Below are 12,371 nucleotides of genomic sequence, written 5' to 3'. Positions count from 1 at the left end.
TAGTTGGAAAGAGAATGCATTAAATCTAATGCTGTGACTTCATCTCTCTTCCGTTTTCCTAGCAGTGAAACTGGCCTGGAAGGATCCTGCCAGGTGGTTGATAAAAGAATCCTTCCCGTAAAATTTTACATTTACTCCACAGCAGTCCTTTCCAAACCAAGTGCTTTGTTTTAGACTGGAAATGAGATTCTTATGCATGCTTTTTAAGTATTGCTGGGGGAAAGATTCTCGTGGAGTAGCTTAAGTGAGCATTTCAGCCGAAGCTGAAACAATGGCATGATTTCAGAAGGAGCATGTAAAAAGTCTGCTCTCATTTGCACAAGAATAAGCTTGGCAAACTGTTTATACTTGGTGCACGCTGTTTAGTGTATTACCCATTAAGCAGAATGGTGCATTGGCTGTCCCTTTAAAATTAGAGCTATACACATTATAATAGGTGTCACTGTGCCACTTGGTCCAATCGTTATTGGTGGCTTAAGCTTATTGGCTCCAAAGCTCTGGCTGGCTGACTGACTGTCTGCAGGGCTTTAATACCTACTCGCTTCAGTTTCATTCAACACACAACTTCAGGCAGCTGAACGAACTAGCAGTGCTTACACCCAGCTCCTGCTAACCTAATTCAAACCGAGATCAGCAGCGAGACGCGTGCCCTCCATACTGCGTAGCACTGCCTGGCTATTCAGTTCCAGGGGCTTTGGGAGAGGATTTACTGAGCAGGAAATGTCTGCAATCATGCTGCTGGGGATGTGTTTATCAAATGAGGTGCTGGATCAAACTTGACGCTAGTTTTCCGATTCAGCACGTGGAGAAGGTCACCTTGCGTTGCTGGAGAAGGAGCCAGGTCTCAACCTTGCTGAGGTTTTTATTAGTAGTTTGACCACAGCTTCATTTTTATAAATTTATTTATTTTTTGGAGGGGGGGGGAAGCTAACCAGCGGTACATATAAGCCTACTCATGGTAGATGCCAAGGGAAAGAACATGAAATGTCTCACCTTCTTCTTGATGCTTCCAGAGACCGTGAAGAACAGGTCCAAGAAAGGCCCTAAGAAAGGGGGCGCCAGCACGAGCAAGTTGCCCCCTGTTTGCTACGAAATAATTACCTTAAAGACTAAGAAGAAGAAGAAGATGGCTGCTGAAATCTTTCCTGCTAAGAAACTAGCCAGCCCAAACTCCAACACAGTGCAACAGTTTCACCAGCAAAACCTGAACAACAACAACACCATCCCTGCCCCCAACTGGCAGGGGCTTTATCCCACCATTCGTGAAAGGTAAGCAGGGGCCAACTTTGTCTATCATTTACTTTTCAGGGCAAACTCAGGTACCAAATACAGTGAGTTTTCTGCACTTTTGTAAAACAGCAAAAAACAATATTTTTATTTTGTTAGACATATAAGATGACAAACTAGCGCTGTCTGTCATAATGTGGCAACCCCCTACCACCACTTTTTTTTTTTGTTTGCTAAAGGAAAAACTTCTACTGGGCTAGCCACATTTTTAAGAGAAATGTCCCCTGAAATCTAACGCTCATCGTAAAACACTGCCCCTTTTTATTGGTTTCTCTTCTAGGAGGGGAGTGGGGGTATGGGCATGCTGTTGGGAGAAAGGCTTGTGGTTTTATGTACATTCTTATTTTTAAGGTAAAACATGCGGTGTTTTAAGTGGTGGCTTTTTTTTTTTTTTTCCCTTCTTTTCTGAAGTAAGTGATGTATTATGGGAATAGGGAAGGGGCGTCACCTCAAATAATTTGTTGTTTCTCTCTGTAGAAATGCTATGATGTTCAACAATGAATTGATGGCAGATGTTCATTTTGTGGTGGGGCCACCAGGTGGGACCCAACGGTTGCCAGGACACAAAGTAAGCAACAGCTGCCCTGCGGATGCAGAGGCAGCAATAGCAATAAAGGGAGTTATTTTTCAGTGTTACATTAGAAGTTAGTGGAAGTGTTTTACTGTACAGCAAAAGGTTGTTTCTCTAATTTCCAGACCCTTTCTTCTGTATTTCTGATTTATATGCCGTATAATGAAAAATGCAGTAAAGCAAGCTCTGAAAATCATGTTCCTTGCCAGCCAGTAATATTCTGTTGGAAATCTTGTCTACTATCTGCAGCAATTTCATTTCTAGCAGGCACAGAAATGATAGTTCTTAACGGATGGCACAGTGAATTTTTCTATACTTAGCCTTTTATATATATATATATATTTTTTTTTTTTTGTCTCTATCTGTATTTTTTTAAAATGTTACATGAGCTAGGCTCCTCCTCAGCATAGGTTAAAATATTCTCTTTTTTGGCAGTATGTCTTGGCTGTTGGAAGCTCCGTATTCCATGCAATGTTTTACGGAGAGCTTGCAGAAGATAAAGATGAAATCCGTATCCCAGATGTGGAGCCTGCTGCTTTCCTTGCCATGCTGAAGTAAGCATCCTTCGTCTGGAGAAACTGAATTTATGGTGTATGAGCAGGCAGCAGTCTTGCAACAGGGGAAATGTAATAAGAGAGTCAATGTTCCACAACAATGCCTATATGTATGTGCAACTGTTTCTCCTGCGTGCACCGAAGCTGTTTTGTGATGCACATGCATGAAGTTGCATATGACAGATATGACAGGATGGATTGCACCATGCTGTTGGATTTTAATAATCCTTGTTTCATACCTACTTGCTTGCTGCTGTGCTAGATGGACCTTTTACTTTGAATCATTTCAGCAGTTTTTATATTTTTGTGGCTGGATGTTCAAGGAGCAAATTGTCTCGTGCATGTAAAAACCGTTCTGAGCTCTCCTGGGAGAACGGTATAGAAAATTGAATAAATAAATAAATTTTAGAATCTTCCCTTTTTTCTAGATTTGGGTGTAGCTCTCTTCAGAAAACGGGGAAGAAAAAGAGCAAGCTTTAAAACTCTAAATATTTTAGTATTAATGTGAAATAACTCCATGCTTTCAGAAATGCTTGCTTTCTATAATTTTATTTTTGCCCCCATAAACACAGGGTGACAGGGCAATTAAACTATTCCTTTGATTTTAGTGTCCTACCATGTGAAGTGAAAGAGCAGCTCATTGAGAATGCATGGTCTCACTTGTAGTTCTCAAGCCCACTTTCTTCGTTTAGTTTTCATTTTAAACTTTGCATTTGTCTTGGACATACAGTACTCCCCCGAAATTTGCAGGGGTTCCGTTCCAGGAACCCCTGTGAATTTTGAAAAACCGCAAATACAGTTTTTCAGCTTACTGAAGGCAGGAGAGGGCAGCTGGGGTGCTAGTGGGTGCTTAAATTGTACTTACGAAGCTGGTCAGATTTTCCGACTGCCTCTTCCTGGTACTAAATCATGGTTACACCAATCAGGAGCTGCTTTGATATGCCAGACAGCATGTCAAAGCAGCTCCTGATCAATGTAACCATGACTTTAGTACCAGGAAGAGGCGGTTGGAAAATACCGCAAATTACTGACTCAACGATGTGCGAACCATGAATTTGCGGTGGCTTACTGTATTTTGCTTTAGAAATGGGCAATGGGGAAAAAATATTATCAGGTATTTGACACATTTTCCATAATCTAAAAATATGACTTTGTTTTTCATTCTGAATATATAGATACACTTCTCCCTCGTCATTCGCAGGGGATAAGGGCAGAGCCGGACCGCGAATGGTGAAAAACCGCGATTATCCGGCTCTGACCCACCCCCACCTCCCTGCCGCCTTCCCGGCCTTACCTGATGGTCTAGAGGGCTTTCGGGGCAAGAGCAATCTTCCTACGCTCCTGCCCCATGCAGATCGCCATGAGGAAATGGCTGTAGGGAGTTCCCGACGTAGTCTCGAGTCTTTTTGTAATTTTTGATGTAGTAAAAAATCAAACCATTTGTACTCCTTTCATGTTGATTCTTGTTGTCCCACTACATTCCAGCTAGCTTTGGCCAGAACTACATGCCCTACATCTACAAGAAAATGTTCTGTCTGAGGCAAATCCTATTAACAGTTTGCTTATCTTGTAAATATCTAGCAGTTTATCCTCTCTTGGACCTTTTGTGGGTTACATTCTTTAGGCAGATACAGACATGTCCAGGTGTCCAACTGTTTCTAGGTTTTGGAACTGGATGTTAACCCTAAATTGACAGTGCAATCAACTAGAATATATCTTATGTTAATTCATTTCTAACTGGCATTTAATTCAGTTTTGAAATATTGGTAATATTTAAGTTTAAATTTTCTTTTTTTTTTTAAGGCTGTCCCTTGTGTATTTTATTCAACTCTCTTGTCACAATTAGTCATTTTATTTTGAGTGTTTCAGTGAAAGCTGGAACTTAAACAAGTTGTAACAGCTCTCATCCCATAGTTTGAGCTTATCCAATACATATGAGAATAATTCCTTGTACAGTGTGCATTTAGTCACGAGTTTGTCCATGTGTTGGGCCTACCGGAGACGTTATGTTATGCTAAGTTTGTCTTTTTGGAAGATGGCTTCTTATTCAATTCTTGCAGCAGCCAATGCTGCCTTTGTGTATTGCTTTTTCCTTTGATATCGCCAAGATGATCAGATGCTTAAAAAGGAGATATGGCTTGTGTATTATAAGCTATCAATTTGTGTATTACATTATCTGCGTGAAAGAGTTTGAAATCTAACAGATCCTGATTCTCTGCTAAAGTGAATATAGTCTTATTCACTTAGGGCCAGATGCACTAAACAGGATCGGTAAGACCAATTCACAAATCTACAAATCAATCTTTATGGCTGAACTCCCAAGATTCAAATTGGCGGAGAAAAGCTCGTCTGGAAGCATTGGATGATAGCAGGAATACGTTTTTTGGATGATGTTATCTCTAATGGTAAACTGCTTGAGTTTTCGCAGTTGCAACATAAATATGGCCTCAATAAATCAGAAAGTTTTAGATGGTTGCAACTGAAGCAGGCCATTCAGGCGGGGTTCCCTGAGTGGAAAAACCTATATAGTATGGAGTTCTTATGCTTTCAGGCGGACTTCCTGGGTCACCAGGCTGCCCAGTGGTATAAATTGCTGACTGGATTTATTAAAAAGAAACCAAACACTGGTCTGAGAGACATTTGGAGCATTGAGATCAAGCATCAGATTTCTGCGTCTCAATGGCCACAAATTTGGACTTGGAGGATGAGATGTATAGTGTCAGCATCTATGAGACAACATGGTTTTTTCTGTTACATAGAGCATTATGGACCCCTGTTCGGTTACAAAAATTGGATAGCTCTAAGTCTAATAAATGTTGGCACTGTCATCTCGAAGCAGGGACTTTAGATCATTTATTATTCTATTGTCCATTTATTATGAATTTTTGGAAATCAATTTAGGACGAACTTAATTGTTTATTAGAAAATCCAGCGGCATTGTCATATGATACTGTATTATTTGGTATGTCAATGAGAGCAAAAAGTCAGATATCATCAAATAATAACAAGCTATTTCTCATAATGACTGGGGTTGCAATTCAACAAATTACTTATAACTGGAAGAACTGGAGTAGACTAAATTATAGTTTTTGGTGGAATTCATTATGTCATATTTATAAAATGGAAAGAGTAATAGCAACACAGCGAGGATATATTAGGAAATGTCAAGATGTTTAGGAGCCATTAACAAAATTTTGTAATGATTAGTTGTTACTTTTCCCTTAATTCTTAAAGTTCGTTATTCAGGGAGGAGGGGATTTTAAGTAGAACATCTTATATAAAGTAATTTAATTACTTATTATGAAGGGGTGGGAAGGGAAGGAGATAAGATTTTGTGATTGGTATTATTGCTGAATATTAAGTGATATTCTCAATGTGCAAATGTGTTTATATATTATCACACTTCCCCTCCATGCCAGCAAAAATTGGCCAAGGGATGCCCACTCCCTCCAGCCAACAGAGTCCGCCAGGTGCCAACCCCCTGAATTATCCACTACCCTCCTCCCCCCTCCAAAAAAAAAAAAGAAAGGCAGGAGGGATGCAAACTCCCTTCTGCCATTGAATGCTCAACCCCTGAACCCACCCGGTACCTTTTTCACAATTTGGAAGCAGGAGGGATGTGGTCCCACCTGCTCTGAGGCCCACCAGTCCAAAATGGCAGGCCTTTCCCTCCCTGGTGCATTGCGTGGCGGGGCTCAGAATAGAGAATAGAAACATAGAAAGATGACGGCAGAAAAGGGCTACAGCCCATCAAGTCTGCCCACTCTATTGACCCACCCCATTAAGTCTGAATGCTGATGACCTAGTTCCTTAACTCGACCCTCGTAGGGATCCCACGTGGATGTCCCATTTATTCTTAAAGTCGAGCACGCTGGTGGCCTTGATCACCTGCACCGGAAGTCTGTTCCAGTGATCTACCACCCTTTCTGTGAAGAAATACTTGCTGGTGTCACCACTAAATTTCCCTCCTCTGAGTTTGAGCGGGTGCCCCCTTGTGACCGAGGGTCCCTTGGGAAAGAATATATCATTTTCCACCTCGACACGACCCGTGACGTACTTAAATGTCTCAATCATGTCACCCCTTTCCCTGCGCTCCTCTAGGATATAGAGCTGCAGTTTGCCCAGTCTTTCTTCGTATGAGAGACCCTTGAGCCCCGCGACCATCCTAGTGGCCATCCGCTGGACCGACTCAGCTCGAAGCACATCTTTCCGGTAATGTGGCCTCCAGAATTGCACACAGTATTCCAGATGGGGTCTCACCATGGTTCTGTAGAGTGGCATTATGACTTCAGGTTTACGGCTGACGAAGCTTCTATTGATACATCCCATCATTTGCCTTGCCTTTGATGAGGCCTTCTCTACTTGTTTGGCAGCCTTCATGTCTGCACTGATGATTACCCCCAAGTCCTCTGAAGTCCTAGCTAGCGTTTCTCCATTCAAGGAGTATGTTCTGCATGGATTTCCGCTGCCGAGATGCATGACCTTACATTTTTTAGCGTTGAAGCCTAGCTGCCATGTCGAGGACCAGTTTTCCAACGTGATCAGATCTTGTGTCATACTATCCTTGAGGTTGCTTTCACTTACTATGTTACACAGTTTGGCGTCGTCGGCGAACAGTGCTACTTTACCCTGAAGCCCCCGGATCAAGTCCCCTATGAATATGTTGAAAAGGGATGGTCCCAGGACTGAGCCCTGCGGCACTCCGCTAGTCACCTCCGATGTCTCAGAGAGGATGCCGTTGACCATCACCCTCTGAAGTCTTCCACTCAGCCAATCACTGACCCATGCAGTTAGTTTCTCACCCAAACCCATCGATTTCATCTTGTTTAATAGTCTACGGTGTGGGACACTGTCGAAAGCTTTACTGAAATCCAAGTACACTATGTCTAGAGACTCTCCCGAGTCTAGCTTTCCTGTCACCCAATCGAAGAAGCTTATAAGATTGGATTGGCATGACCTGCCTCTGGTGAATCCATGTTGACAGGGATCTCTTAGATTCCCTTCATCCATTAGATTCCCTTCATCCATTCCCTATTGATGTGAGACTCACTGGTCTGTAATTTGCAGCCTCTGCTCTGCAACCCTTTTTGTGCAGAGGAACGACGTTAGCTGTTTTCCAGTCCAGGGGGACTCTCCCCGTACTTAGGGAGAGATTGAAGAGCATGGCTAACGGTTCCGCCAGAACATCGCACAGCTCTCTGAGCACTCTTGGGTGCAAATTGTCTGGTCCCATGGCTTTGTTCACCTTGAGTCTTGAAAGTTCTCTGTAAACATCAGCTGGTGTGAACTCAAAATTCAGAAATGGGTCTTCCTTGCTTTCCTTTGCTTCCAGCCGTGGCCCGTGCCCTGGTGCCTCGCAGGTAAAGACTGAACAGAAGTAATCGTTCAGTAGTTTGGCTTTTTCAGAATCTGTTTCCACATATCCCGTCTGCGTTCTTTTTCCTGTCGCTAATGTACCTGAAGAAGGATTTGTCCCCTTTCTTAATGTTCTTCGCTAGAGTTTCTTCCATTCGAAGTTTGGCCTCCCTGACTGCTGTTTTGACCGCTGCAGACTTTGTTCTGTATTCAATGTTTGCTTCTTTTTCCCCGGTGCGTTTGTACGAGAGAAACGCTCTTTTCTTATCCTTGACGAGGTACGAGACCTCATCAGTGAACCATTGGGGTTTCTTTTTTCTTTGTTGTTTAGTTACTGATTTTATGTAGCGGATAGTTGCCTCATGAAGGGTCGATATCAAGGTTGACCACATAACCTCCACATTATCCGTTACTTCTTGAACCTGAAGTGTCTGATGGACGAAGTCTCCCATGCGTGTGAAGTCGGTGCCCCGGAAATTGAGTACCCTTGTTTTTGTTTGTGATCTAGGGAAGCCTTTCCTAAGGTTGAACCATACCATGTTATGGTCACTGGTGGCTAGCGGTTCTCCCACCGAGATCTCTGAGACGCTTTCCCCGTTCGTAAGTACCAGGTCCAGGATGGCCTGGGCCCTAGTGGGCTCTAATACCAATTGTTTGAGCCATACTCCCTTCATGGACGTTAATATCCTCCTGCTATCACAAGTAGTCGCTGAGAGTGTGTTCCAGTCTACATCAGGCATGTTAAAGTCTCCCAACAGAACAACGTCTCCCCTTAAGGTGATATTCTCAATGTCTTCAATTAATTCAACGTCCTTGTGCTCCGATTCCGGGACAAATTTTTCTCCGCTGTCATTTTCCCATCTCATCTCATATAGTTATTTTCCTGCCTCTGCTCCGTTCCTGTAAGCTCTATCCTCATCTGCACAAGCCTCAAACACTTTAAAATCATAAGTGTTTGAGGCTTGTGCAGTTAAGGCAGAGCTTACAGGAATGCACAAGGAAAGGGACAGTAACAAAACTTGCAGAGACGAGACAGGGAAATTGAGTTCCTACAGGAATGGGGAAAAATATGTCCCTGTGTCATTCTCTAGCTCAGACGCCTAAGATCCCTCCCTGGGGGGGGAGGGGGTTCAAAGGAGCATCCAGTGGTAGGAGGGAGTGGGCATCTCTCCTGCCTTTTTTTGTGGAAGAGGGGAGGGGATGGTTAGGGGGTGGGCTGCCTGGTGTGAGGGGGCCTCCGTTGGCAGAAGGGAGTGGGCATCCCTCCTGCCGTTTTCAATGCCATGGGAGTGGGGGCGGTTCCCAGTGCAGGTTCATCGGAGAGGGAGTTATCAGCGGGAGAGGGGGGCTTTTTTTATGGGGCAGATATTGTGTGTGTGTAACACACATAGCATTTGTTACCATTTAAAAAAAAAAAAAAAAGGGCTAAACTATGCTTTTTTGGGATCACTAAAACCCCTGGGGATTTTTTTTTCTGTGTGCATAGCCAAGATATGTTAGTGCATCAATTGCTTGGCTAGTTTGCATGGGATTTTAGCTAATTTGCATGGCTGGATTGGAAAATGGGCAATCGAAGGGAAAAACACTGGGTTGGAAAATGCATCAGGTTGGCAAAAGCAATCTTAGCTAAAGCAGTCAAAACTGGTTTAGCGATGATTGCTGACTTTAGTGCATCTGGGCCTTAGCTACTGTGCACATTCCTTACAGACATGCCTCCTCTTTTATAATCTTTAGGCTATAAAAATATATCACATATTTTTAGCTGTACTATTAAATGTTAATGCCATATCGTGAGATAGGCTTTATTATTAGTGGTGTAAAAAGTGCAATGTGTGGGTTTAATTTTCATAGCAGCCCAGTTATTAAGTATATATGTTCTCTTGCAGGTACATATATTGTGATGAAATTGACTTGGCTGCTGATACTGTACTGGCCACGCTTTATGCTGCAAAGAAGTACATCGTTCCTCATCTTGCCAGAGCGTGCGTCAACTTCCTGGAGACCAGCCTCAGCGCAAAGAATGCCTGTGTTCTGCTTTCCCAGAGCTGCTTGTTCGAAGAACCCGATCTGACCCAGCGGTGCTGGGAAGTCATTGATGCACAGGCAGAGCTTGCTCTAAAATCTGAAGGGTTCTGTGACATTGATTTCCAGACGTTAGAGAGCATTCTCAAAAGGGAGACGCTGAATGCCAAAGAAATTGTTGTGTTCGAGGCTGCTCTGAGCTGGGCAGAGGTTGAGTGCCAGCGGCAAGATTTGCCCGTTAACATAGAAAATAAGCGCAAAGTCTTAGGGAAAGCACTTTATCTGATCCGTATCCCAACTATGGCACTGGATGATTTTGCAAATGGTGCTGCTCAGTCTGGAGTTCTGACTCTGAGCGAAACAAATGACATCTTCCTTTGGTATACGGCAGCCAAAAAGCCCGAGTTGCAGTTTGTGAGCAAGGCTAGGAAAGGTCTTGTGCCCCAGCGATGCCACCGCTTCCAGTCCTGCGCTTATCGCAGCAACCAGTGGCGTTACAGGGGCCGTTGTGACAGCATTCAGTTTGCTGTCGACAAACGAGTGTTCATCGCTGGTTTTGGGCTTTACGGCTCCAGCTGCGGCTCGACAGAGTACAGTGCAAAAATAGAGCTGAAACGCCAGGGTGTTATCCTGGGCCAAAACTTAAGCAAGTATTTCTCAGATGGCTCGAGCAACACTTTCCCTGTGTGGTTTGAATATCCAGTTCAGATCGAGCCCGACACCTTCTACACGGCCAGCGTGATACTGGATGGCAACGAACTGAGCTATTTTGGTCAGGAGGGTATGACGGAAGTTCAGTGTGGCAAGGTGACTGTCCAATTCCAGTGCTCTTCAGACAGTACTAATGGTACGGGAGTTCAAGGAGGTCAGATTCCTGAACTTATATTCTATGCCTGACCAGACTGCCCCAGTGATGGAGCTTGCTTTAAAGTTTGTATCTAGACCACGGTCATCTTTCTCTTCAGAGATGAGCTCTTCTGCAAATGCCTAACTAATGATGTTGTGGTAGTTGTTTTTTTCTTACTTACAAGTCTTTTAAACCATGGAAAGAAAATTTTGGTTCAGCTCTAAACAAATGTTTTTGAAGCAGGTTTACAGAATGCTTCCGTTCAAGGCACTGCTTTTCAACACCGTCCTCGGGGCACATCCAACCAGTCAGGATTTCCACAATGAATATCCATAAGATAGATTTGTGTATCTTAGAGGCAGTGCATCCAAACATATGTCATGCATGTTCATTGTGGGTATCCTGAAAATCCGACTATGTGTCCCATGGACTGGGTGAGAAACAGCTGATGTAGAGCACCAAAAGCCAAAAGACTTGTGGAAAATTCATAGTAAACTTCAGCATATACTGAGCAGTTGCCCACACTTTTTCCCAAAATTGGCACTCTTTTGAAAGATAGAGATTTTTTCCACTATACCAAATTTGTAACGCATACAGAAAATAAAAAATTGAAGGTGTCTTCAGAGCTAACAACAAAGTTACAGGATGGCATATTTCAAGGTGTTTTAATGCTAATTTTTCTTTAGTATTTGGAGCTACAATATCAAACTTGAGTGGAAAAATACTTCCTCATCAATTAGCTAAAGCTAACACATACATCTGAATCTATATTTCAAGGAATAAAAGCTTACGGCCTCTTTTACAAAGCCGCGCTAGCGGCTGTTCTGCGCTAACGGCCCTGAAGCCCATAGAGAATTAAAGGGCTTCGAGACTGTTTCAGCGTGGCAGTCGCTAGCGTGGCTTTGTAAAAGAGGGCGTTAGTTCCATTCTCATCCAAAATTGCCAAATACATTTTAAGTAATTATCACATGTCCCAGAGAGTTTGCAAAATACCTGTGGACCTGCAAGCGGATTATCAAAGGGAAATTTCCACTTGGTCTCTTTAGAAAATGTGAATGGCATGAACAGAAGGATACTTTTTTTTTTTTTAATCTACCTACTTTGCAGTTGCATAATGATGTGAAAATGCAGAATTCCTGTGTCTATACCACAAGTCTTATTCTTCTGTGAATAAAAGTTACCCATTTTAAGTGGAGGCAATAAGCAAACATCTTTGTATAGGTTAAAAAAAGTGGTTATTTGCCCCCATTAGAATTATAAAAAACAGTTTTTGATCTTTGATAAGATCCTCCTACATAGCTAACATTTTTGTTGTCTGAAAATAATTAATAAAAAAATTAGAAAGTAATTTAAAAAGGTTAAATTAAATGTGAGTCATTTCCCCCTTTCTGAGAAATTTGCATGATGGACATGTAAGGGATCATTTAATGACAGCTTTTCAGTGTATAAAGTTTAGTTGAGAGCTTTTTCTTGACCACATTTTCCATATATACATTTATTTAGTTAGATTTCTAGCCCATCCTCCCAGAAGAGCCCAGAACGGGTTACAAGTACACAGTAAAACAGTGGTTCCCAAACCTGTCCTGGGGGACCCCCAGCCAGTCAGGTTTTCAAGATATCCCTAATGAATATGCATGAGAGAGATTTACATACCTGTCACTTCCATTATATGCAAATCTCTCTCATGCATATTCATTAGGGATATCTTGACTTGATATTAGGGATGACTGGCTGG

General features: G+C 42.7%; 1 protein-coding gene across 1 annotated transcript; it reads left to right on the top strand.

Annotated features, from left to right (window-relative positions):
- Nucleotides 1–564: 564 nt before the first annotated feature.
- BTBD3 (BTB domain containing 3) lies at nucleotides 565–12,063 on the top strand. The gene is made up of 4 exons (XM_033939846.1): nucleotides 565–1,269; nucleotides 1,765–1,855; nucleotides 2,294–2,412; nucleotides 9,654–12,063. The coding sequence occupies exons 1-4, from the start codon at nucleotides 956–958 to the stop codon at nucleotides 10,684–10,686; spliced, it is 1,557 nt and encodes a 518-aa protein (XP_033795737.1). The 5' UTR covers nucleotides 565–955; the 3' UTR covers nucleotides 10,687–12,063.
- Nucleotides 12,064–12,371: the final 308 nt, after the last annotated feature.

This window comes from Geotrypetes seraphini, chromosome 3, assembly GCF_902459505.1.
Source record: "Geotrypetes seraphini chromosome 3, aGeoSer1.1, whole genome shotgun sequence".
Classification (NCBI taxonomy): Eukaryota; Metazoa; Chordata; class Amphibia; order Gymnophiona; family Dermophiidae; genus Geotrypetes; species Geotrypetes seraphini.
This window is presented reverse-complemented; position numbering and strand designations above follow the sequence as displayed.

Excerpts from the sequence above, each read along its gene's own strand:
- BTBD3 (XM_033939846.1), top strand. The coding sequence starts at position 956 with ATGGTAGATGCCAAGGGAAAGAACATGAAATGTCTCACCTTCTTCTTG. Across the intron at positions 1,270-1,764 it reads TATCCCACCATTCGTGAAAG|AAATGCTATGATGTTCAACA; the intron begins GTAAGCAGGGGC and ends TTCTCTCTGTAG. Across the intron at positions 1,856-2,293 it reads AACGGTTGCCAGGACACAAA|TATGTCTTGGCTGTTGGAAG; the intron begins GTAAGCAACAGC and ends CTTTTTTGGCAG.